The sequence below is a fragment of the Fukomys damarensis genome, unplaced genomic scaffold, assembly GCF_012274545.1.
Source record: "Fukomys damarensis isolate Sample0158 unplaced genomic scaffold, DMR_v1.0_HiC HiC_scaffold_23, whole genome shotgun sequence".
NCBI lineage: Eukaryota > Metazoa > Chordata > Mammalia > Rodentia > Bathyergidae > Fukomys > Fukomys damarensis.
In genome coordinates, this window is record NW_022900935.1 from 50,264,274 (window position 1) to 50,291,239 (window position 26,966).

The window sequence follows — 26,966 nt, forward strand, 5'->3', positions numbered from 1 at the left end:
ACTGAAATAGCAGCATGGGCTTCCATCTTCCTCCTCTTTCTGTCTCTCTCTCTCTCTCTGTTTCTCCCTTCCTTCCAAAGCTTTTAAATTTAAGAGCTTTATTAATAGGCGCTGGCAGTTTGTAGACTTTTTTAAAAAGTAAAAACAGTCAAGTTGTGAATTTATAAATTAGAAGTTCTTAAAAATCTCAACCAGGGCCAGGGATTTAGCTCATTGGTGCCACTGCCTGCCTTGTAAGCACAAGGTCCTGAGTTCGATACCTGGTACCCCAAAAAACAAAAACAATCTCAACCAGCTATTAAACAATTTTAAAACCTTTCATGTGTATTGAAGACTGGGTGTATGGCCCAGCGATAGAGTACTTGCTTAGCATGTGTGAGGCTTGGCTCCATTCCCAACACACACACACACACACACACACACACACACACACACACACACACACAGGTATTGAGAAATGCCAGGCTTTAAAGTTACTGGGGGAAAAAAAGATGTCTTTAGATTAAAAACAATGAAAGCTCCGTGCTGCTCCTCCCTGGTGTTTTCTGTCTGAGGGCCTGGGAGGCATCACCAGGCGGAAACCAATTCCCCCACCAGCTACTAAGAAGCAGGACCACAGGCCAGACCCTGTGCACACAGCCCCCCCACAGAAACCAGGGTCTGGGCCATCCAGACAAACACTTCATTTCCGGCCGATGTCCTTCCGCTCTGGAATGGCTTAGACCCTGCAAACGCAGGCGAGTGGGAGGATTCGGCTCTCTAGAGGTCGCTTGTGGAGACTAACTTACAGCGGGGTGCTGATGGGAAGACGGCCTGCTTAACACAGTTCTCTGGCTACATTCCCTTCCCACCCCTCCCTCTCTGTCAGCTGGCTGCTGATAGGCCGCTATCGAAAAAATTTCCAGTCTAGAGATTGGACCGTGCTCATTCGTCAGAACTTTGGTTCAAGTTTCAGAATAGACCCGGACAGGTCTTTTTTTTTTTTTTTTTTTTTTTTTTTTTTTTTTTTTTTTTTTTAGGATTCTCTTGGTCCTGCCTACAGGTTCTTCTACAGCCCACCTGGGGTCCCAGTTCTACTCCTATATCTCGGGTTACCTCAGCTCTCCCCGCAGGATCCCCCCACCCAGGAACAAGGATCTAAGCTTAATCATCATGGTAAAATATTTACTCTCCACATTTATCTCAGAAAAACAACCTCAAACATCTCATGATCTATATCTGACGAAGAAGAACAGATATGTATGTGAAAGTCAGGTTTGGGAAAATGCAACTAAAGCCATAACTTTAAGATCAGGTGCTCTCAGGTGTTTTATTTATTTATTTGTTTGTTTTACTAGAGATAGAATCCCAGCACTCGGGAGGCTGAGGCAGGAGGATCGCTGTGAGTTTGAGACCAGCCTGGGCTACATAGTGAGTTCCAGGTCAATCTCAACAACCTAGTGAGCCCCTGTCTCAAAAAAACAAAAAACAAAACAAAACAAAAAGAGTTGCCAAAGTCCTCATGGAGGCTATACGCTTCAGTGAAATAAATGAGACAGAATCTAGGGCCTTCACACTAAACTACATCCCAGCCCTTTTCTATTTTGAGACAGCGTCTCATTAAATCACTAAGTTGCCTAGGCTGGGCTCGAACTTCCAACCCTCCTGCCTTAGCATCCCACAGTGCTCGGATTACAGGTGTGTGCCACAAGGCTCAGCTGGTTTTAGTTTCTTGTGTATCCTTCTAGCCAGTTTCTCTAAGAACACACAGGCAAATATAAAAATAATGCCTTGCTTGATGTGGTGGCACACTCCTGTAAACCCAGCTCTCGGGAGGCTGAGGCAGGAAGATCACTGAGTTTGAGGCTAGTCTGCTCCATAGTAAATTCAAAGCCAACTTGAACAGCACAGCAAGACCCTGTCTCAAAAAAAACAAAAAACAGTCTTATTTCTTCTGCCCCTTTTACATTAGGGGTAGCTCTTAACCCACGCAGTTGACACCTTCAATCTTGGACCTTATCTAACGTATATGTGTACTAGTGGGCACTGAGATATTACTCAAGCAAAGTAGGATCTCAGAGTCTAGATCAGGCCCCTGAAAGTTAAAATGTTCATAGATCACGAATACACTGTGTATTATGTTACTCTAAATCTCCTTATCTTTGGACCAAGAAAGAGCTCCAAAAATCTCTATTTTGTTTTGTTTTTAAACTGGGAATGGTGGCACACACCTGTAATCCCACCACTCAGGAGGCTGAGGCAGGAGGATTGCCACGAGTGTGAGGTCAGCCTGCTATATAATGAAACCACAGCTAGCCCGGCCTGCATAGCAAGACTCTGTCTCACAAAACTAAATTTAAAAAAAACTTTTTTTTTCTTTCTGTTTTTGGATCACCTTGCTATTATCGCTCATGGAATTGTGTTAACCAAGTGAAGCTTTTGGACCCCACTGAGGGACACAGTTATGGGCTGAATTTTGTTCCCACTTCCCCACTCAATTTCATATATTGAAGCCCTAACTGCTAGCTAGGATAGCAGAATGAGACTCTATTTGGAGACCAGGCCTGTAGGGAGGTGATTAATTAAAAATGAGACCAGTAGGGTAGGTTCCCCTCTCATCTGATTTGTGTCTTCCTGAGAGATCTGGAGACACCAGGGTGCCCACATACGGAGGGAGGACAGTGTGAGGTGTCTCACGGGGAGACACGGCCATCTGCAAGCCAAGGAGAGGCCTCAGGAGAAGCTGAACCTGTCGGCCCCTGCCTGGGTCGTAGACTTCCGTTCTCCAGAACTGAGAACAATCAATTTCTGCTGTTTAAATCAGCCAGTCTGAAGGGAGGAGGGGGTGAAGGGAGGGCAGGGGAAAGGGGAAGAAAATGAGAACCGAGACCTGTCCTGTAAAGGTACAAGATCCCAACGATGAATGTCACTGTGCTGTATACCTAAAATGTACCAATAAACTCAATGAGGAAAAAAAAGAAAAACAGGCAATAAATAAATAAATCAGCCAGTCTGTGATGCTTTGTTCTCACAGCCCAAAGAGATGAATACAGATGCTGCTAAGAGACCGTCTTTTGGAGGAACTGGGCATGTAGCTTAGTGGCCAGCATGTGCAAGTCCCTGGCTGAATCCCCAGTTCTCGGAGGGGAAAAAATATCTTGTGGAACCCAAGAGTTTGGAACGTTCTTAGAATTTTGTCTGATTTCACAAGGTTCCGACAGCACCAGGCAAAGCTGCATCGACAACGAACAACCGATTCACTTCTGTCTTGGGATTCTGAGAATTCTCTAATGGATTTTGTTTCCTTTGTGGAGTCCAGGAATTTTCTAATGGATCTTGTTTCCCTTTTTTTCTTCAGTTGCTAAGAGATACAAAGGAAAAGTTTCACCTCCGTTTCTACTGATCTTCGCGGTGTGTTTTTGTGTGCTAACAGGACCCTGGCTTCATTTGCCTGCTTGTGCTTTCCTCTAATTCTGATGCCCTCATTAATCTTTGTGTACAACGTAATCTTCATGTGTCTCAAATCACTTTTCAAATAAGAAAAGGTATAATTAGAAAAGTGAGCCGGGCGTGGTGGCGCACACCTGTAATCCCAGCACTCGGGAGGCTGAGGCAGGAGGATCTCTGTGAGTTGAGACCAGCCTGGGCTGCATACTGAGTTCCAGGTCAGTCTCAACTACATAGTGAGACCCTGTCTCAAAAAGCCAAAAAAAAGAAAAAAAGAAAAGAAAAGGACCCTAGAAAGACCCTGTCTTTCTCTCCTTCCCTTTTAACAAAATTAAGCCTTTTTTGAGCAACTTAAAATATGTCTATGAGCCAGGGGTTTAGCTCAGTGGTTTCTGCCACCTGCCTTGCAAGCACAAGGACCCAAGTTCGATCCTCGGTACCAAAAAACAAAAAAGCAAGCAAACAAAAAAATTTGTCTATAACACGTCTCAGATTTTACAGTGGATATAATATCAATACCTACTCCCACCCCATCTATTTTTGCAGTAGTATTAACTGAACCCAGCACCTTCCCACTGACCTACATGTACCAGCCCTTTTTTATTTTATATTTTGAGGCAGGGTCTCACTTAATTGCTAAATTGCCCAGGCTGGGCTTTAACTTTCCATTCCCCTGCCTCAGCCTCACAGAGTGCTGGGATTATAGGTGTGCACCACCATGCCCGGCCTGCCTCTTTCCTCAGAGCAATTGATTTAACCAAACCAGCATCTGACCAGCCCATAAGATGAAATATAATAATTTAAACCCAAGTTACTTTCTACAGATGCTCAGAATTCCCTTTTCTGTTTTTTTTCTGCAACTGCTTTGCCCGGCAATTTCTTGACATGATGGTTTCCTCTGGATCATATTGATTTTCCTCCAATAAATATGATTCCCACCCAGGTACTCTTCCTTCTCAAAGATAGACAGGTCTCCTTCCCTGATTTCTTTAGTACATCCGCCTTCATTTCAATCCAGGCTATTTAGTAGTTTTTCCAGGAGCGAATAGAGTAAACGTCAAGGGGCAAAGAACCTTCCTTAAATTACCCCTCTGCTATTAACAAGCTGTGTGACCTTTGACAAGTTACTAGACTTCGAGGAGCCCCAGTTTCCTTATCTATGCAACTGACACCATAACTGTAAGTGTGTAAATAAGAACCTGAGCTTAATGAAGTACTCGAAGCACAGTTCCTGGAACCTGGGCAGTGCTTGAATTATATGAGCTGGATCCTGCTGGGTGCAGAAATAAAGGCAACTCTTGGGAGTTTTAAAGCTCTACCTGCTGTCCCTGCTTCTACAGAATTGTTGCAAACAAAAGCCAGTTTAAATGTTTTATTAGCAGTTTCCTAGAATAACGGACAGTGACTCCTCCAGATCCCTGGGTTTGTGCGTCCCCCTGTGTGATCCCCACCTGAGTCCTGGCCATCCTGAAAGGGCACCCTGGCTGATCAGGCCCCAGGCTTAATCTCTCTTCCATGGCATTTTTAATCTTATTTTTCTGGTGCTCAGTATAAAATCCAGGGCCTCATACTTGCCAGGCAGCCCAACCCCGGAACCTAGGTATTTTTATCTTCAACAACAACTCAGACAAGGTGGCCGCGGACGCTGCCGGGGCTGCGCTCCTGGTGCCTGGCTCTGGGTGACACTTCGTTTCTTCCTCCTCAGCACGGTTCAGAGCAGACATGTCACTGTCCCTAATACTGGGTGTCCCGGACAGTGTCTGCCCTACACCGGGCCTTTCAGCCTCAGCACAACCCCCTCTTGGCGTCCTGTGGACTCCTAGGATTCACTGTTTCTTTTTGACGAAACCTCAGCACATTTTGACAAGTGTAAAACAACCTTGACTAAAGCACCAAGAAGTAGCTTCGGCAGGGAGGATGATACCTACTAGCACGGGGTACTTCTGTCCCATTGGTTTTCTTTTCTCTATTTTTGGTGCCAGCATTGAACTCAAGACCTTGTGCTTGTGAGGCAGGCAGCGATGCCGCTGAGCTAAATCCCCAGCCCTGCCCCCATGGTTTTCTAAGCAATCTAACACACCCCAAGGCTGTATAGATAAATGAACTCATTTGATACTGGAGAAGATGGGGATAAAGGAGGGGAGGGTGGAAACAGGAAAGCATTTTGCATACAGTGGACCCTCAAGTTATGACCAGCCTGACATATGAACAACTTGGGTTACGATCAGAATTTGTTTTTTGCTTTTTGGGTTTTTTTGGTACTGGGAACAAACTCAGGGCCTCATGCTTGCCAGGATGAGCTACATCCCCGGCCCCAGAATTTTAGTTTTAACTCACAAAAAAGTCTTGAGTTATAACCCAAGTGCCGGTCACTTGTGCTTCCAGATGGTCTCAGGTACAGATTTAACCCTTAAAGAGTCTGGAAGGAACATTACAATATTCTTTCCCATGTGGGGTTAACTGAGAAATCCTGGGACAGTGTCTTTCTAAGGACACTGAGATCTGCAGGTGTACAGAAGAGAGGCTCTGAAGCCAGTGCAGAGGAGCCTAAGCCTTCATCGACCAGCACGAGTTATAGTCAGCCCTCACGAATGAACTGAGTTCGTAAGTCAAGGGTCTACTGTATTTACCCAGACAAGCCCCAACTCACCTGAACCCAAAACATCATGCACTCAGGGCAATAAAAGCAGAGGCCTAGTTTTTACCAGCATGATCACCACCACCACACCACCATGCTCCAGCCAGCCTCAAAGGTGAGCCTTGCTTCCTGCTTGTCACATCGCGGCGATCCCTCCTACCTTAGGCCAAGGGTGGTTTGCGTGGCCCACACGGTACTCCAGAAGTTCCAAAATGTCACATCTACCTATCTTTCTTTCTTTCTCGAGATGTCACTTCTGAGACTGAGTCAGGAAGACAGTGCAGTTTCCCCTTAGTCCTCTCTCCTTCTTTGGGACAACTGGCTCTGAGCCAAGCCGGCTGCCCCGTGGGAGGCCACAGGGTGGGGAACAGAGGCCTCTGCCACGGGATGAGCCAGGACACAGACGGCCCAGGCTCAGTCAAGCCTTCACTTGATTAACTGCAACCCTGACCAACGGTTGGTCTGCCACCTCATGAGAGACCGAGCCAGGACCACCAACCAATTACGTTTTGGCATATTTTGTTAGGCGGCGACAGATAATAAGCCACCCAGCTACTCTTGGAAATTTCTACCTGCTTATTTCGATCATACAGAAAACACTGCCTTCTTCATAAGTTAAACACTCTAAGCACAGCCAAACTGAATTACATGTATAGGTCACACTATTTACAAACAGGATGACTGATGTTCAGAGCCTGGGGAAGCTGGTTTGCAGATGGATCTTAGGGGTCCATGAACCACCTTTATGTGAATGTGTTTTTCTCCCTTCCTTCCTTCCTTCCCTTTCCTTTTCTCTCTCTCTCTCTCTCTCTCTCTCTCTCTCTCTCTCTTCCTTTCTTTTGGCACTGGGATCAAACTCGGAATCTTGCACTTGCAAAGCAGGTGGTAGCACCACTGAGCTAAATCCCCAGCCCAGTGAATGTGTTTTCTATTGGAAGCAATTCTACATAATTTTTTGGTAAAATCATTTCACATATAAATTGTTTTTTGTTTTGTTTTTTTGTTTTTTTTTTGAGACAGGGTCTCACTATGTAGTTGAGACTGACCTGTAACTCACTATGTAGCCCAGGCTGGTCTCAAACTCACAGCGATCCTCCTGCCTCAGCCTCCCGAGTGCTGGATTACAGGTGCGTGCCACCACACCTGGCCTACACATATAAATTGTGATTAAGCCTAGTTTTCCTGCCTAAAGGCCAGCTGTGGTACATGGAGACAAAACTCCATTTTTGCCTCTGGTCACAGCTGAGAGACTTCAATGGTCCCATGAGGATAGACACTCAAGGACAAGATTACATCAGCTAAAGACATCCTGGTTTACTTGAGAACCAAGTAGAAAGAGAAAGGTTTCACCTGGGGAGGGACAAATCCCTTATCAATTTAACTCCCCCCACCTACTATTGTAAGGACCCTCTCTTTACAGTCCTCTTCAAAATAAGAACGTCCCGATCTAAGATCTTTATCAGCATCAGATCCACATCACCGTGGATCACTGCTGCCCCCATCCCCCTGTGACACCTGATGCTCCCTCCAATTATTGTGTCCCCAGTAAACAGTGGCCAGTTTGGAGTCTTTGTCTTTGCCCACCCTGAGACGCTGATCTCCTGGCCCCCCATATACTTTGAGATTAGGAAGTCTCCGTTGCCTTTTTTTTTTGTTTAGCCCTTGCTGTCCCTATTTCTAGGCAGAATATTGATTGCCCTCTAATAGTTTTCCTGGAGAGAGGGCCCAGAGCTTTTTTCCCTCATCAGAAAGGCTCAGAACTACTGTGATAAAGGACAGGTTTGTAGATTAATTTAAACAGGTCAGAGCACGGGTGAATGACTTGAACAGTCACTTCTCAAAACAAGTACCAATGGCCAATAAGTACGTGAACGAATGTACACCTTTAGCCCTAAGAGAAATGCAAATCGAAAATACATTGAGGGCCGGGGATGTAGCTCAGTGGTTCCATCGCCTGCCTCGCAAGTGGCAAGGGCCTGAGTTGGACCCCTGGTACCAAAAAAAAACCTACCCTGAGATTCTATCTCAACCCAGTAGAATGGCTATCATCAAGAAAACAAAAAACAGGGCTGGGGATTTAGCTCAGTGGTTCCGCTGCCTGCCTCCCGAGTTTGATTTCCCATTACCAAAAAAAAAAAAAAAAAAAAAAAAAAAAAAAAAAAAAAGAATACAGAAAACAGGGCCTGGGATTTAGCTCAATGGTGCTGCCACTTGCCTTGCAAGCACAAGTCCTGAGTTTGATCCCTTGTACCAAAACAATAAATTCTGCTGAGAATGTGGAGAAAAAGAACATTTCTATGCCGCTGATGGGAAAATAAATTAGTACAGCCATTATGGAGATCAATATGGAGATTCCTCAAAAAATTAAAAATCAGAGCTACCGTATAGTTACAGCACTCTGATACCTAAAGGAACTGAAGGTGACATACGACAGGGACACCTGCATGTGCACGTGTATTGCAGCACAATTCACAAGAGCCAGACACGGAACCAGCCTGGGTGTTAACAGGTGAATGGATAAAGAAAGCGTGGTGAATCGAATGTGTGGTGACGCACGCCTGGACCCTCAGCACTCTGGGAGGCTGAGGCAGCAGGACTGCAAGTTCTAGTCCAGCCTGGACAACTTCGCGATTTAGTAAGACTCCGTCTCAGAGTATAAAGTTTTCTAAAAGGGCTTTTTGGGAGTGCAGTAGTGAGAAGGGGGTAAGAGCAGTGAAAGGGAACAGTGACGCTCAACAACTAGGCCACATACACGTCCGACTGGAGATTTTATTCAAGGGGTGGGAGTAGGGGGGGAGCAGAGAGAGAGGGGAGGAAGAAGAAGAGAAGAAGAAAACAAAGAAAGGAAGGCCCTTTTATCAGTTTTGGCCTAAACCATTGATTATTAATGAGGAGTGGGCTACTTTTAACCTATCACAGGCCAGATTGCTTTTATGGGCTCAGCCCTGCAGACACAGGTTTCAACTTTCCTGGACCACTGTGGCCTTGTGGGGGAGGGAAACCAGAGATAAGGGCATGAGGTCATTTTAGGAGCCAGGATGTACCAGGAGAATGCAGCCTGTGGTGGCGGCGTCACAGCATACTTTAACATGATCAATTCCCTAACAAGTAGGACAAGGAGTTCAATCTGTAACTGACTGAACGATCAATGGAGATAACTCACTACCTCCGGACCAGCCACATCAGATCTTTTCCACCGAGACAGATGCCAGCTGATGGAGAAGGATCCAAGTCACAGCATCATCACAGCACAGATAAGACACTCAGGGACCACAGTACCAAATCCCCAAATAGGGCTGAGGATTTAGCTCAGTGGTTCTGCCGCCTGCCTTGCAAGCAGAAGGTCCCAAGTTTGATTCCCTGGTACCAGGAAAAAAAAAAAAGAGAGAAGAAAAGAAATCCCAAAATATTAAAATGATGGAGGGCCAGGGATGTAGCTCGGTGGTGCCAGGCCTGCCTGGCAAGGGAAGGCCCCGACTTTGATTCCTAGTATGGGGGATGGCGGGGGATAGATCCTCCTCCTCAAGGCCACCCGTCATCGGAGGAGGAGGAGGAGGCCCCCTGGAAAGAGAAGCCATCATGACTCAGCCTGCCACCTGGCCTTCAACCTGGAAATGACTCAGAGCGGAGGGGTCGTCAGGAAAATTGCAGGGCTCCAGGAGCCATTCAGTCCCCGGCGAACCGGTGCGCTCCCCAGAGAACACGCGGACTCATCTTCTCGCGTGAAATCTCTACCTTCTCCGAAGCTTAGTTCAAGTCCCCAGCCCTGAGCCCTGAGACGTTTCCGGAACATCTGTGCCAGGTGTGGGCTTTGGGGTGAATAAGGGATCATCCCGGCTGTCTCTGGCGGGGCTGGGGTTCAGTGGCAGCAGTGGCACCGGGGAAGAACTGCCCGCCGAGGCCGGGCATCTGAAGGACGGGGGTGCCCGCTGGACCGAGGCGCTCCAGGCGCCAGGGTGTGGGAAATCAGCGCGTCCCAGGCACAGCCAGAGACAGGAAGCAGAGCGTGGGGACGGCGGGGGGGCCCTGGGCTGGGCCAGGAGGGAAGCCAGGCACTGACCTCTGTGGGGAAGGCAGGGCAGATGAGGTCAGTTTCAGAAAGCTCCTGTGGGGCAAGGCCCGAGGGAGCCTGGGACACTTCCGGTGAAAGTGGAGGGGCACAGAGACTCTTGAGGGACTCCGGGGATTTGTTTCAGGGAGCGATGAGAACATTCTAGAACTAGACAGTGCTGATGGCCAACATTATGAAAATACTAAATGCCACTAATAATACACTTTACAATATTTGTATTTTACCACTTGGTTGGTTTGATTTTGGAGACAGGGTCTCACTATGTAGTCCTGGGCTTTTACACCCTAACTTGCCCAGGTGGGCCTCAAACTTTCCATTCTCCTGCCTCAGCTTCCTGAATGCCGGGATCGCAGTCAGGTATCCCCACGCCCAGCTCTACAATTTTTAGAAGACTTATTTGCTAGGCTACGTGGAAGATAGGGTTGGATGAGGTTCCCGCCCCCAGGAGGATAAGGGTGTCACCGAGTAAAATGGAGAATGCCAGAAAAAGATAACGGAGGCAGACAAAGTCCCAGGGTGCAGCTGGGCCTGAGGAACTGAGGGGCAGGAAGAGGCGCAGCTGTTGGCCCCAGATTGAGCCTCAGGCTCACGGGGGCGGATGTGGAGGTGAAAGTGGGTGTGGGCTATGGGCGGGAAAGACCTCGGAGTGGCAGAGATTGAGGCTGCCAGGGATTCTTTTCCCTAAAAAACAAGTTGCCAATCGGTTTGTAGACAGAGGAAAAAGCCAGATGCAAGGTCAGATGCTCCAAGTAGGGAGGCAAGAAGGGGCAGGAATAAGTAAAGAAGAGAGGTCCTGGGCTAAGGGAGGGACAGGCTGAGGCCCAGGTGGCCCAGGAGGCCAAGATCAGCCAGGGTGTGGACCTGCGTCCTGCAGCCAGAAGGATGGGTGGGGAGGAAGATAAGCTGCGGCCGGCGCCAGGCTGGAAGTGGAGGGAGTTCCCTCCAGACTGACTTTTCCAGGTGAAGGTGGAGCTGAAGTCATCCGCTGAGGCGCAGTGAGGTTGGATGAGGGCTGAGGAACCCGGAAGGCTTCAAATGAGAGGGGAGAGGCCGAGGCCGCAGAGTGGGAAAACTCAGGGCAGGCGCCCTGGCCAGTCAGGCACCTCACCGAGAACGCCTTGGGCGGTCTGAGGAGGGGAGAGGACCCCAGCCCCACTCTGCAGACCGCGGTGCTGGCCCTGCACAGGGCCTTGTGGCCCCTGGGTCTCGGTTCCGTCCATTAAAATGAAGCAGGGGCCTGAGCACGCAGTCAAGGGGTCATTCTCCAGGGTCCCAAGGAAGAGGCAGGAGAACGGCAGTGCTGATGCTGGGAAACAGGACCGCGGGAGCCAGAGAGCTGGAGCCCAACCCCCTGGGTGTTTGCAAAGTAAGGTGTGGCCCTCAGGGCAAGGTCTGGCCAGAGCTGGGGATCTGCGTCTGGAGTGGACTTTAGAGAGGGGGTGGAGCCAAAGCTATGATTGCAAAAGGGGCCAGGACCGTGCAGCGACTGTCGCTACTGTTCGTTCATCTCCGTGGGGCAGGAGAGTTACTTTTACCCAGTCTCATCCTCACACCCACTCCGTGCCACAGATCCTGTCACTACCCCATTTTACAGACTGGGACAAAAACCTCCAAAATTAAACCGGTCTTAAAGACACAGGCTGGGCCTCTGACCCCGCGGTCCGTTGAGATTTGGGTGATGGAGGCCCCAGTGCTGATGTCCTGCTGAGTGGCCCCTGCGTGGTTGAGTCAATCAAGTGGGGGGATTTGAAGGCAACGGGTCTCCTGCCTCCACAGGGTGCCAGGGAGGTCATACCCCTAAGGAGGCCCATGGGCATTTGAAGAGGGACCCCTGCAGGTCAGGGGCCACAGCGCCAGCCTCAGCTCAACCCCGGATTGTCCATGGACTTCTCCCAAGAGCTGCACAATACGCCTGCAACCCAGCCAAGCCTCTTCTGGGCCAACGGAAGAGACTTCTGACATGGGAGCGTGTTGTTGCTCTTTCCCTCCGTTCACAACCCCCAGACCTAGCTGAGTCCCTCTGTCGTGCAATCCGAGACAAAGCAGAACAAGACCCTCTTATCTCAAGATGAAAGTTCATATGCACTCAGCTGTAAAGCGGATGGCAAACCAGACTTCAAAGACAGGCAGCACTCCCTTCCTGTGTGGGAGCACGGAATGGTACAGATGCAACTGTAGCCTCACAGGTGGAGGGAAAATGAGAATGCGGTACTTTAAAAAAAATCATTTCAGAGAAAAAGAGTCATCATACCAACTTCAACATTGTTCTGTTTTCATGAATCTGACAAACTGATTTGTTATTTAAGACAGTTGGGAGGAAATAAGAAAACAGAAGCAAGCTTTAGAAACAAAAATAGGAGAAAAGCGTGGTGATGCACACCTGTAATCCCAGCACTCAGGAGGCAGAGGCAGGAGGATCTCAGCCAGTCTGAGGCCAGCCTGGGCTCCATAGTGAGTTTAAAGCCAGTTTGGACTGCATAGTGAGACCCTGTCTCAAAAAGCCAAACAAAACAAAACAGAAAACAAAAAAAGGTGGGGCATGGTGGAGCACACCTATAATCCTAGCACTTGAGAGGCTGAGGCAGGAGGATCCCTGTGAATTCAAGGCCAGCCTGGGCTACGTAATGGGTTCAAAGCCAACCTGACCTATGTAGTGAGACCTTGTCTCAAAAACAGAACAAGAGCCAGATATTTAGCTCAGTGGTTCTGCCGTCTGCCTCAGAAGTACAAGGACCCGAGTTCGATCCCAAAAAGTAAAAATAGAAGGAAAAATAAAAAACAGAACAAAAACGCAAAACACACATTGGGGAGCTGGTGGTGGATGCCTACAATCCTCGTACTCTGTCAGGCTGAGGCAGGAGAATCACGAGTTTGAGTCCAACTTAGGCGACTCAGCAATATAGCAAGATCTTGTCTCAAATTTAAAAGGGATGAGGGATGTAACTCAACACAAAACCCCTGAGTTCAACCCTTCCTACAACCCAGACATAAAAATTAGCATCCAGGAATGAGGCAAAATATGCAAAACAATTTTTGGCTAAACAACCACAAATTATGGAATCATTTGTTTCTTTATCACCTTCCCAGTTCCAACAAACAGCAGTCCACCAGGGTCTAGAAAAGGTAGATTCTAAAAGCATTCCTCAACACTTTAAAATGCTGCTTCTAAAAGGCACTTAGTAGAACATGGTTTAGAACAAGTGCTTCTAAAGATGACTCCAAAATGCAATAAACGTTTGTTTCCCATTGCAATATTTTCCTCTATTGTGATACAAATCAATCCCAAGCCATTTGGCCCCAGTTTTAGGAATCAAAGAAGGAAACAGAGGGCCGGAGATTTAGCTCAGCGGTTCTTGGCCTGCCTTGCAAGCACAAGGACCGGACTTCAATCCCCGGTACCAAAAAAATAAATAAATAAAAAGGAAAGAGAGAGGAAGGTAGAAATATCACGACTTACAGTTTTCCTGACTCTCGAGGCTCAAACCTGGAAGAGACAGAAGAAATCTGTTGATTTCAGAATCTCAGTGCTCTGGAAGGTAAGAGGCAGTGGGGTCAGTGACAACTCACAGAGCAGCAGAGTCAGCAGGGCTCCCAGCCGCATCAGGTCCCTTTGGACCCACACTGGCCACATCCTGAAAGCGAAGGCTGCCTGGTACAGTCAGTTCTGCCTTTGGGTCATGTCTTGGGGGACAGAAAACACTTTCCAGTAGCCCCCAATGAGAAACCTGCACAGTGAAGAGCAGAAACAACTTGGTAACTTCTCCAGAGGCACCAGAGAGACCTACTGTGGCGTTGGTCAGGTAATGGCAGCCATTGCTGGAAAACCCAGAACAATGAGGCCTGGGCTGGCCTGATATCTCCTCAGGAAATGACTGGCCTTCCTGAGGGCCCACTGAATGCAGTTGCTTTGTTTAAGGGGGAAAAAAAAGGCTCAGTGACATTTGTCTCTCTATTTTTGACTCTCCCTCTGTCTCGTTTGAATTTGGGGATCCCCTTATGGCAGGGTGAGGGTTTTTTCCCGTCTCCAGCCTCCACTCAAAGTGTCTCCTTACTGGACACTTACCAAGGTCTCCCTGCTTTTCCCATATCCTCCTCCCCAAGGGGAGTCTGTCCCCACAGTTTAAATCGGGGCCTCCTGTCTCTCCTGGAGTCACCTTTCCAAAACATCACAGGCTTTGTCATAGGGGGCTGCACCAGGGACATCTGACAGTAGAATTCCTGGAATCGGGAGGCCCTCTCTGGCCTGTGCAATGGGCTTTGCTGTGCCCTCACCTCACCCTCTTTTCTAGCCTTTGTCCCAAACGCACACAGTGTATTGGGCCATGGGGTGTTTTCTACAGGATACATCCGATTCTTTCACTTTTGAAACCTGGTGATTATCCTCCCGAAAAAGCCGGTTTAGGACCCTCCGTGACGGGCCCTCACTTACCCGTCCAGCTTGGACTCTCATCACACTTTTCCTTCACCACACTTTGGCTGCTACAACGCACAGCTCTCAGGAGGCATCCTGTGTTGATGCCTTTCCCAATCCTGTTTGTCCGACTAGAGTCCTTTCCCTCTTCTCTGTGGACTAAATGCTGCACATCCTTCCTAACTCACCGTAGGTATCGACTTCTGAGAATGTCTGCCTGCCTCCCGCGGCCACAGCCACCCCTTCCTCTGCAGACCTTACCTCCTCAGTCTTCCTGTCAGACCTTTCTTCAGCAGGCAATAGAGGCAGGACTTCCTCTGATGGGTTCTTCCTGAAGTGCCTTCCTCTACACCAGTTCTTCTTCTTCAAGGGAGACCCTTTTCAACAGAGGGAAAGAGGAGCCAGATTTCTCTGCCTCAGGGCAAGAACCAAGAACTAGTGGCTTCCAGCAAGAAAACATTCCTTTCTGATGGTTCAAGAGAGGCTCTGAGAAAAGCTGTTGAAGAACAATACACACTTAACCCATTTATTCCTCAACAAATGTTCTTCTGTGGTACTGTTTATGATTGTTACTGTGGTTTCCCATCCCTCATCTCCCACTGCAAACTACTGTATCTTCTTCGTCAACTGATTAGAAATTATCCCCACGCTTACTCAGGTATGGGGGCACACCTGTGATCCCAGCACTCGAGAGGCTGAGGCAGGAGGATTGCCATGAGTTCAAGGCCAGCCTGAACTGCACAGTGAGACCCTGTCTCAAAAAAGAAAAAAGAAGCCAGGGTTGTAGCTCAGTGGCACTGCTGTGCCTGCATGGCAAGCAAAAGGTCCTGAGTTTGATTCCTGGTACAAAAAAAAAAAAAAAAAAAACCCCCACCAGTGCCTGCATGGCAAGCAAAAGGTCCTGAGTTTGATTCCTGGTACAAAAAAAAAAAAAAAAAAATCCCCACCCATCTAACCAAATGTCAATTTGCGAGGGGAAAAGGGAAACATCATGAATAGTAAAGTAGATGTTGGCTTCAAGTAGTGATTTTTAGATAGAATAAGCAATTTTTGCAGCTCAGAGTAACCTCCAAGCAAGTGATAAATGTCCAAATAAACTTTAAATTCCAAATAAACTTCTAAGACATAATACTTTTACATATGATTCTAATATTGTTAGGATATCATGGGAAAGTGATGCTTTATTAAAAAACAAATGTTAATACTGTATTTGGGGGAGGTTAAGACAGGGTCTCTCTATGAAATTCAGGTTGGTCTTGAACTCACTATGTAGCCCAGGCTGGCCTCAAATTCACAGCAATATTCCTGCCTCAGCCTCCTGAGTGCTAAATGTTAATATTTTGGAAAGGAGAACAATTACATTCTACAACTCATAGCATACCCTAGAATGATTTCCCAACGGACCAAGTATCTGAATGTGCAAATTATTTTTTTCAAACAAGTTCGCATAAATCACCCAGGCTGGCCATGGATTCCAGATCCTCCTGTCTCAGGCTCCTAAGTAGCTAGAATTATATGTACCCACAATACCTGGCATTAGGTTACAAATTTTTGATCCCAAATGATGTCCTTTTTCCCATTCCAAAAAGTGAAACCAAATAACAAGATTAGTGCCAAATGAGCATTGTAGGAAACTTTTACTTTGGGCCAAAACAGAAGGAAGCCAGGGGTAGTCGGGGGCTCATATCTGTAATCCCACCTGCTTAAAGAGACTGAGTCAGGAGGATCCCAAGTTTGAGGCCAACTTAGTGAGTCCTTGCCTCAAAATAAAATGAAAAAGGGGTGGAGATATAGCTCAGTGGTAGGATGCTGGCTTAGCATGAGTGAGGCGTTGGGTTCAATCCCCACTGCCAGAGTTTGGGGTGGGGGACAGGAGCGGGGAAGGGAGTAAATGTGGCAAGTATTATATATGTTAGGCAAGTAGTTAGACATTAGTGGGCCTGAGGGACAAAGGGGGACGGCCCCAAATAGCACGCTTTGCCAGTTACAGTTAACAAAGAAACAAAAACTTCAATATATATAATCCATTTATAGTAATTTGCTAGGTCTCGGCCCTAAAGCAATTCCTAAGAGCACCATGACACTTTGAGGTTACACGCAGTGCACATTCCTTCTGAGGTCTGGCTACCTAGTCATCTGTTTCCAAAACGAGGCACACATCTTTCTTCTCAGCCAAATGGAATTGAAGGGGAGCAGTCGTTTCCACAGTCTGGCCTTTTCCCCCTTCTCCCTTCTGCCTGTTGCTGCTGCTACCACCCAATGACCTTTTATACACATAGCTGCACACTACATACACCGGTCAAGTCTTTCCTTGTCCTACATGAGAACCTGGACTGTTCTGGGCCCCCTTAACTGGAACATCTGTCGAGCTGAGGTTAACCAAACCTCGGAAGGACCTCACCAGACGACGCACCAGGGACTTTATCACATAGCAACCAAGAGACCTCACCAGACACTGAAGGCATCCGCGATCCAGAGACCTTCAGAGACCTCAGCAGAAGTGGGCAACCAGACAACCTAGCCGGCAAGGAAGGTGAGAACCCAGGTTCTTTTCCGCTTCAGGTTGAAGATGCCTTTCCTATCAGACTCCCGGTAGTGACCACAATTCAAGATCAGGACTTGCTCCTCATCCACGCACGGTTCAAGAAATCTTTGAAGGAAGGGCTCAGCCTCCTTGAGCTCCTAGATCAATCAGGTCGAGAGTTCCTTGGTCGCTGTGTAGGTAGGGCCAATACCCCTATTCAGAGGGAAGTAGCTGTAGAAAGGGGAAACTTCTACCTTCAGTTCATCTGGGACCAGGGCTCTCAGCCCGCAATAGTATTTAAACACAAAGGAGCTGAGTGAGCCACTCCTGTCCCACTGCAGCCCCGCCCTAAGGATTCATCCGCACCTCCACAATCCTAAAATTGGGAAATATGGAGAGTCACTCCCTTCCCCTCATTCAACCATAAGCACAACCTACCCCAATGATTATCCAGGTTTAAACTGAGGAGGTTGCAATGCTTAAGGCAGAAGATCAGACCCCAAGGAGAGAGACGGGGAGGCGCCTAGGGTCAGACACCGGAATTTTGAGTTCTTGAGTCCCTTTTTTGCCTTCATCCCTCTGCCGGTTCCTGGTGCTGCCACCCTGTGATGTTGAATAAATGTACCTACTTACTACATACTATGAGGTGTACGCTTGGCAATCCTTTCTGTATTTCACACAAGAACTTGGACTATTTTGGGCCCACTCAACTGTAACAGACCCAATCTAGGACACATCTTTAGTGGAATTTTTCTTTTTTTTTTGGTACTGGAGATCGAACTTGGGTCCTTGTGCTTGCGAGGCAGGCAGCAGAACCACTGAGCTAAATCCCCGGGGCCTAGAATTTTCTAATAATGTTTAACATCCCTGATGATAATTGTAGATATCTACAACTGTAGACATTTGGCTTTAAAAGTACTATATTGTTTTATTTTTATTTATTTTATTTAGTTAGTTAGTTTTGTTTTTTGAGACAGGGTCTCACTACGTAGTTGAGACTGACCTGGAACTCACTATGTAGCCCAGGCTGGTCTCGAACTCACAGCGATCCTCCTGCCTCAGCCTCCTGAGTGCTGGGATTATAGGTGTGCGGTGCACCACCACACCCAGCTAAAAGTATTGTATTGTATACAAAAATCGTATTATACAACCAGGCCTTCAAATTAACAGTGAGGCCAGTGCTTTTGATGACTTTGCCCCTAAAGAAGGGAACAAAAAGATGCATATCTCATTAGATCAAACATCTTTCACTGCCCAAATTCCCATGGTTTATGGCCAATCGGCATTAAGCAGCTAGAAGGAAATATGTTGCTCCTTTTCCCTCCATAATGAAGTGTTGGCAGTGAGGGGTGCACTGATCTGTTTTCTAGGGAAAAGAGCAGTTCTTCCCCTCCGTTGCAGGAAGCCAAGAGACCGGAGAGACCCACCGGCTGAAACAGGAGGACTTTATTTCAGGTTTAAAGTGAACACCAGTTTAACAGACTCCTGCGCAAAGGAAGAGCAAGAAACAAAGAGAAATTCCAGCTTTTGTAGAGTTTGTGAAAAGGGGTGGTTTTTCAAGTGATGTGGCCAGTTTATTGGAAATGGAAAAGGGCAGACAGCTCTGTAACTTTGCCTTAAAAGAAGACAGTGTCTTATGAATCATATGGGAACAAAGTGTCGTAAACTTTTCTTTCCCCCATACCGGAATCAAACTGAGGACCTTGTGCTTGCCAGGCAGCCCTGATGCCGCCGAGGTATGTCCCTGAGGTATGTCCCCAGCCCTCGTAAACTTTGTTTACAAGACATAGTTGTCAATTTTATCTGTACCAGAACAAGAGTTACAGCTACAGGGGAGAGGAGGGTGATGGGTAGGGGCTCCCCACAGCTAGGAAGGACTTGTTTTTCTTCAGTCCTGTTTTATCTCTACTCCAAAATGTTTTCCTGTCTTTCTAGTCCTCTAACAACCCATTCCTCTCGGTATTGCAATTTTTAAGGGGAAGACTCTGTACTCCTCCTCCTCCTCCCCTCGGTTTTTATGAAATAACTTGCAGAAAAGCAACTCGTCTATCTATAGGCTGTGCTCCTGCCTTTGGGTATCCGGGAAGTAAAACAGGCCCAAATCGCAGCACAAAAAGCATCCTGCTGGCATAAGGCTAAGGAAGTGGCTTTTCTGAGCAGCCAGGTGCAGGGTGGGTCTGGAGAGGAAAAAAAAGGGCAGACGAGTGACAGACACTCCAGAGTTCCGGGTGTCAGGGAAGTCAGGCCTCTATCTATTTCAAGACTGTGGGGATTAGAAATCAGAGCCACAGCCTTTCTCCCAGCCTGTGGCCACGATCTTAGCAAGCCTGGAGAGCTGATGAGCAGGGCTGGTCCTCTATCCCCTGGGTTAGGACATTTCCTAGCCAAGGGACACGCCTGTGACACTACAAATCAGTCAGAAGCTTCTAGTGCCTTCCCCGGGCTCTGTTACCTTAGGTGTACGGAGGCTTATGTTCCTCACCTTGGAACAACACTCCCATCTGCCCACCGCACAGGCTCGGTAGAAAGCAGAAACGTGGGGAAGCACATTTAACCAACCGGGCACACTCTTCTCCTACTCAAGTTGGAAACTGCAGACGTTTGGGGTCTGAGGAACCACAGTTTGGGAGCCACCAACCCTAGAGCTTGATCGGTGTCCCCAAGAAGGCAGGGAAAGTGGAGCTTAAGTGGGCAAGCAGAGCAAAGAGGTAAGAATGCCACTGAAATCAAAAAACAATAGATGCAGCATGATAAGGCTTTGTAATCAACAGAAGATAAAGAAAAGAATGCCTGTACTTGATGAAAAACAAAAAAAGAGTCCATAGAAAAGAATCTGCTGGCTTCTGGACCTGCAGCCCGAGTCTCTGAGCACCATGTAAAGATCTTTTCTAGATGCACGCAGAGGGTCGGTGGCCAAAGTTCACCTTCCTCAGCCGCAGCTAAAAAGTTCCGGAGTCTTGCTTCGTGATAGCCTCCCAGCTCCACCGAGGAGACTCCCTCCATGTTGCTTGCGTCATGGTTTTTCCTCTGCTTCCTTTCCCTTCTCTTCTTCCCTTTCCTCCGTCCCTTTGTGTCTCCTCTCTGTCTCTCCGTCCTCTGTCTCTGTCTGTCTCTTCCCCCCGCCCCACACCTGGTCCCGGACATTGAACCTGAGCTGCATCCCGGGTCTTTTCATGTTTACTTTTTAAATTTTTTGAGACAGGGCTTTCAGTAAATTCACTGATTGCCCAAGCTGGCCCTCAGCTTGCAATCCTGTGGCTCCATCTCCCACATTTCTGGGGTTATAGGCGCAAACCACCTGCAGCAGGCTCCCTTTACTTTCAGAACAACAAACACAGAGCAACAGTGAAGACCACGGTAGTAGTCACAGGAGTTGTCGGTCTGGTTTGGGCCCCAGCTGCCCCCTCTGAATTGCTGCTTTTGCTAACTCCCTTGTCTCCAGGAGCCCAAGGAGAGAGGCACAAAATCGTTGCTTTGAGAGCCAGGCTATGCTGCCCTTACAGCTTTAGTGTGGTTCTCAGAAAAGTGGGCAGCTGGGCAAAAGGAGGCCATGGCACATGTTGGAGCGTTCTGCGCTGTTCATCCCTGCTAGAGGCCCTTCCCGGGGATAGGCTTGTACAGTGCACCCTTGACTTACAAACTCAATTTGTTCCAGAAGGCTGATTGTAACTCGGGTTGGTCAGTGGCCTTCAAAGTCTCTCTCCTGTATAATTTTAGGCCTTGCTTTCTTCTAGGCAGCTCCCAGGGTCCTTAGAGAGACATGGGCCCAGGACTTCTCGATTAACCTCACACAGGAAAGGATGTAGTGTTCCTTCCAGAATGGTTAAAGGGTTAAATCTGCATCTGACACTACATAGAAGCAAAAACAATGGGTATTAAATAACTTAATACTTTGTTCGTAAGTTAAAACCAAAATCTGGTTGTAACCCAAGTCATGTGCGCGTCAGGGTGGTCGTGACCCGAGGGTCTACTTATTATATTGTGACCATAGGAATTCTTGTCTTTGTAGAAAAATTACAAATTGTATGTTACAACTACATCGGTTTAAATAAGACTGTATTAACATATTTAAAATGTTTCTTTGACCTAAAAGTTCTCTTTTATTTTCCTGGATTAAAAAACAAACATGTTTCCAGCAGCATTCATTGAAGAGGCTATCTTTCCTCTAGTGTGTATGTTTGGCCCTTTGGTCAAAGATCAGGTGGCTGAATTTGCCTGGGGTAGTTTTCGCTTCTCTATTCTGTTCCACTGATCCTCAGGTCTGTTTTCAAGCCAGCACCGTGCTGTTTTTATCATTGCAGCCTTGTACTATGGCTTCAAATCCAGGATCGTGATGCCTCCCGCTGTACTCTGTTTATCCAGGACTGCTTTTGCTATTCTGGATCTCCTCTGGCTCCAGATGGATTTTAGTATTGTTTCCTTCAATTCAGTGAAGAATGCTGTTGGTATTTGATTGGGCTTGCACTAAGTCTGCGTATGAGTTTTGAAATGATGGCCGTTCTGACCACATTTGTCCTGCCTACCCAGGAACAGGCGATATCTTTCCATTTTCTCCCTCTATGTCCTTTTTCGGAATACTGAAGTTTTCAGTGTAGAGGTCTTTGGCTTCCTTGATTAGGTGAATTCCTAAGTATTTCATTTTTTTGGTGTCATTGTGAATGGATTTTTTTTCTTAACGTCTTCCTGAGTGAGTTCAAATCCATGCGTACCCACGTCTACAGCAGCACAACTCATAATGGCTGAGTCTTGGGAGCAGCCTGTATGTTCACAAGCAGATGAGTGGATAAAGGAAATACGGTATTTACATACAGCGGAGTACTGCTTTGCCGTAAAGAAGGATAAACTGGAGTCCTTTGTAGGAAAGTAAATGCACCTTGAGACCATAATGTTGCATGAAATAAATTAGACCCACAGTTTGTGGGTCACATGGTTTCTTTTATATAAGAACCTCCCAAGATAAAAGATAGATAATAGAAAATAGGGGAATCTTTCTCAAATGGGAAGGAGATCAAGAGACGGGCGAGTAGAAGGGAATTAAAAAAGAATTCAGATCTGTCGTGTACTGTACAAGTACCAACTCCCACAAAGAATATAATCACTATCTACTGCAAATATGGACTAAAACACAAAATTTTTAAAAATTTGGGCCCCTTAGAGTATATTATGGGCCCAGCAGCAGTATGCCTCCCAGGCCTAAGGAAGTAGTGAGATTTGAGAGCAGATCAGCCATACAGCAGCCCACAGAGCCTGAGGCCTGATCTCTCCCCCTGAAGGACCCTGGCACTGGCCTGGGAAGAGGGAGAGGATCTTCACCCTTCACCCTGCAGGGATGGTGGCGCACTGCCTGTGATCCCAGCAGTTGGGAGGCTGAGGCAGAAGGATCCCTGTGAGGTCGGGGGCGGCCTGGGCTACAGAGGAGTGACTTCAAGGCCAGCCTGAATCAAATAATGAGACCTTGTCCCAAAAACAAATTTAAAAAATAATTAATTAATTTAAAATAATTTTTTTAAAGATCTGGGCTCCCTGCTCCCTGGCTACCATGCTCACAGCTAAGGATTTGCCCTGAGTCTCAGAGGATACTTTGGACTTGGACTTTTCTCTTTTTTTAAAAATTTTTTTTATTTTTGGTGTCGGGGATCGAACTCAAGATGGCAGGCAGTGGCATACAGTGAGCTAAATTCCAGGCCCTTGGACTTGGACTTTTCAGCAGCACTGGAGCTGTAAGACTGTAGCAACTCAGAGATGGACTGAATACAGTTCACACACTGAGAGGACCCGGGGCTGCAGGAGGCCAGGGGCACAACGCTGTGGTTTAGATCTAGAATGCCAGCCAAATTCTCATGTGCTCAGAGAGCTGGTTCTGGACGGTTGCTGGATCACGGGGGAGCTACACTGATCCGTGGATTGACCCCTTGGTGAGTTCAAGGCTAAATGTGCTATAAGGAGATGGACCTGGTTGGAAAACATGGGTCTGACTTTGGAAGGTGCATTTCCCTCCCCAAGTCACCCTTTCTTTCTGTTTCCTAGTGGCCACGGTGTAAGCGGCTTCCCCCGTCAGGCCCTTCCACCAGGGTTTTGTCTTGGAGCTATTGCTCATGGATTAGAACCCCCAAACAGCTGTCAAATTAAACCTCTCCTTTAAAGAGGGGTGGGGTGGGTGTAGCTCAGTGGGAAGGCCTTGGGTTCAGTCCCCAGTACGCAAAAACCAGAAACAAAACCACTTAGGTCTGTCTCCATTTTGCAACTGTCTCCTTTGTGCTGAGTCATTTTCTATGGGAGTAGCCTTATATTATATAAAACAGTTGAATCCATAAATATTTTACATCAACATCCCACCCGCATTTTTAATTTTTTTTATTTTGAGACAGAGTCTTACTAAGCCACCAAACTGCTTAGGCTGAGGCTGGGCTCAAACTTCCAATCTTACTGTCTCAGCCTCCCAGAGTGCTGACACATTACAGGCATGTGTCATCATGCCCGGCTGCAAATATTTTATGGTAGACAAAACAACCCCCCCAGGCAAATATAACTTTCGTATTCAGCAGGGAATTCGTCCCCACTGGACAATCCTGAGAGTGCCATTGTGATTGTGGTTGTGATAATCAGCTTTCTACGACAAAATACCTGAGATAAACAACAGAAAAGGAGGAAATACTTATTTTGGGGGAGGGATAATTTGAGACAGGTTTCACTCTGTAGTTCAGGCTGGTTTTGAACTCATCATGTGCTCAGGCTGGCCTCAAAGTCATGGCAATCTTCCTGCCTCAGTCTCCCAGTGCTGGGATTACAGGTGTTGTGAAAGCTTTATTTGTTTATTGGTTTTTCCAGGCAGTTAGTTGAGGCTGACCTGGAACTCACTGGTAGCCCAGGCTGGTCTCGAACTCACAGTGAACCTCCTGCCTCAGCCTCCCGAGTGCTGGGATTACAGGCGTGCGCCACCACGCCCGGCCCATTTGTTGATTCTTGATGTTATTTCTTGTGCAATTGGGGTTCCATCCAGAAAACCCTTGCCTACATGTATGACATTGAGTTTTACCTGTTTTATCTCACAGCAGATTATTTCCATTTTAACGTTTAGTTATTTGATCCATTTTGATTTTAGTTTAACACATAGTGAGAGACATGGGTCTAGATTCAATCTTCTACATGTGTGTAGCCAGTTTTCCCAACACTATTTATTAAAGAAGCCCTCTTTGCTGCAGTGTATGTTTTCAGCCTCTTTGTTAAAGATCAAATAGTTGAATGTGCTTGGGGTTGTTTATGCATCCTCTGTTCTGTTCCACTGATACTCAGGTCTGGTTTTGTGCCAGTATCATGCTGTTTTTGTCAATGTAGCCTTGTAATGTAACTTCAAATCCAGGACTGTGATGCCTCCTGCTTTGGTCTTTTTACCCAGGATTGCTTTTGCTATTCTGGATCTCACCTGGTTCCAAATGAATTTTAGGATTGCTTTTTCCATGGCACCGTGCCTGCCTTGCAAGCGCAAGGTCCTGAGTTCAATCCCTGGTACTGGAAAAAAAAAAAAAAGGAGGGGGGGAGATCGTTTTCTCCAGTTTTGTGAAGAATGCTATGGATATTTTGATTGGAATTATATTAAATCTGTATGTATATCAGTTTTGGAAATATGGTTATTTTGGCTATTTTGATTGTGCCTATCCAGGAGCAGGATATTTTTCATTTTCTGATGTCCTCTTTGATATACTTTTTCAGAGTGCTGTAGTTTCCATTATAGAGGTCTTTCACTTCCTTGGTTAGATTAACTCCTGAGTATTCAATTTTTCTCTGTCCTATTGTGAATGGAATTTTCCCCTAATTTCTGTCTTAGTGGGTTCATAATTAGTGTACAGGAATGTTACCGATTTTTGTGTTGATTACTCTCTATCTTTCTATCTATTTTTTTGTGCCTGGAATTGAACTCAGGGCCTCACGCTTGCCAGGCAGGTGTTGTGCTGCTGAGCTACACCTTTGGCCCTGGATTTTATATTCTTCAATGTTACTGGACTTGGTTGTTAAATTTAAGACAATTGGTGGATTTGGGGGTCTTCTATGTGGAAGATCGCGTCCTCTGCAAATAACGGTAATTTGATTCCCTCTTTCCCTACTATTTACCTGCCCACCCTGCCTGGTGTATTCATTCTATCAGACCTTTTGTCATTGTTAGCTTCATTGTCTTCTACTAGGATACCCTTCAGAATTTTGGGGCATGTTGGTTCTGTGGTCATGAATTTCTTCTTTTTTATTTATTTTTTATATCATTATTATTTTTTTGGTACTGGGGATCGAACTTGGGCCCTTGCACTTGTGAGGCAATCTGCAGAACCACTGAGAATCCCTGGCCTGGTCATGAATTTCTTTAGGTACATTTTATCATGAAAATATCTTATTTCTCCATTTGGGGTGGGGGCACACGCGCGCGCCAGGGATCAAACTCAGGACCTTGTGCTCTTGAGGCAGGCAGCAGAACCACTGAGCTAAATCCTCAGGCCTCTCCGTCAATTTTTTTGTTGTTGTTTTGCTTTGTTTTTTGAGACAGGGTCTCACTATGTAGTTGGAACTCACTATGTAGCCCAGGCTGGTCTCAAACTCACAGCAATCCTCCTGTCTCAGCCTCTCAAGTGCTGGGATTATAGGCGTGCACCACCATACCTGGCCTGGTTTCTTTTTTGTGTGTGTTTTTTTGAGACAGGGTCTCACTATGTAGTTGGGACTGACCTGAAATTCACTATGTAGCCCAGGCTGGTTTCAAACTCACAGCAATCCTCCTGCCTCAGCCTCCCAAGTGCTGGGATTACTGGCATGTGCCACCATGCCCAGCTTTCCCTCAATTTTGTTTTTGTTTTTGGTACTGGGGATTGAACTCTGGACCTTGTGCTTGCAAAGCAAGCAGTGGCACCACTGAGCTAAAACCCCAGCCCTTCTCCATCAATTTTGAAAGATAACTTTATTTATTTATTTATTTATTTTTTTTGAGATAGGGTCTCACTATGTAGTTGAGACTGACCTGGAACTCACTATGTAGCCCAGGCTGGTCTGGAACTCACAGGGATCCTCCTGCCTCAGCCTCCCAGTGCTGGGATTACAGGTGTGCACCACCACGCCCAGCTTTGAAAGATAATTTTAAAGGGCATATCAGCCATGGTTGGAAACTGTTTTCTTTTAGGGCTTGAAACACTTTACTCCAAGAGCTCTCCTGGCCTTTAATGTTGGGGTTGGGAAGTCTGCTATAATTCTAATGTATTTACCATTATAAGTGATTGATTGCTTTTCTCTAACCACTTTCACGATTGTTATGTTGGATTTCTGAAATTTTGATTATGATGTATCCTGAGAGCTTCCTTTCTGATCATAGCTATTTGGAGTTCTATATCCTCACTTCTCTGTATGTTAAAATCTTTTCCCTTAGGGCCAGGGATTTAGCTCCATGGCATCACGCCTGCCTGGCAAGGGCAAGGTCCTAAATTTGATCCCCGGTACAAAAAAAAAAAAAAAAAAAGATCTGGAAAATTTTCCTACTATTATTGTTGTGGTGGTGGTACCTGGGATTGAATTCTTCTATTATTTCAGTAAACATGTTTTTTTTAATTTCATTTGTGCCATCTTCTGATTTTTCACTAAGTCTAACTAATCTTACATTAGTCTTATTTGCATCACCTATGAGGCGATGAACCCATTTTTCAGGTTCTCTTGTTTTTAAGGTATCTCTCGTTAATTGGTCACTGACAATAGCCCTGTCTTCTAGATCTGACATTCAGTCCTCACATTGGTCAGTTGGTCACTTCTGTTGCCCATACTGTTTGTTTGTTTGTTCTTTTTTGAGACAGGGTCTCACTACATAGTCCAGGCTGGCCTTGAACTCATGGCAGTCCTCCTGCCTCAGCCTCCCAAGTGCTGGGAT

At 46.6% G+C, this 26,966-nt stretch overlaps 2 protein-coding genes across 5 annotated transcripts in view; one reads left to right on the plus strand and one right to left on the minus strand.

The window, feature by feature from the left end:
• Positions 1-26,966, minus strand: part of Pecam1 (platelet and endothelial cell adhesion molecule 1) — an 89,442-nt gene that overhangs the window by 37,280 nt on the left and 25,196 nt on the right. For 2 of the 4 annotated variants that reach the window (XM_010616772.3, XM_010616769.3), the window contains 3 exons: positions 14,809-15,043; positions 13,704-13,861; positions 13,594-13,620 (listed from right to left, as the gene is read on the minus strand). In XM_010616772.3, the coding sequence (XP_010615074.1) occupies positions 13,594-13,620; positions 13,704-13,767 (91 nt within the window). In that variant the 5' untranslated portion in view covers positions 13,768-13,861; positions 14,809-15,043. Of the gene's footprint in view, positions 1-13,593; positions 13,621-13,703; positions 13,966-14,808; positions 15,044-26,966 lie in introns of those variants that run through there. The other 2 variants (XM_010616771.3, XM_033767217.1) reach the window with 2 other exon arrangements.
• Milr1 (mast cell immunoglobulin like receptor 1) overlaps positions 13,853-26,966 on the plus strand; it is a 51,001-nt gene continuing 37,887 nt past the window's right edge. Inside the window, exons 1-2 of the mRNA XM_033767410.1 lie at positions 13,853-13,936; positions 17,110-17,269. Coding sequence (XP_033623301.1) covers positions 13,853-13,936; positions 17,110-17,269 — 244 coding nt within the window. The remainder of the gene's footprint in view (positions 13,937-17,109; positions 17,270-26,966) is intronic.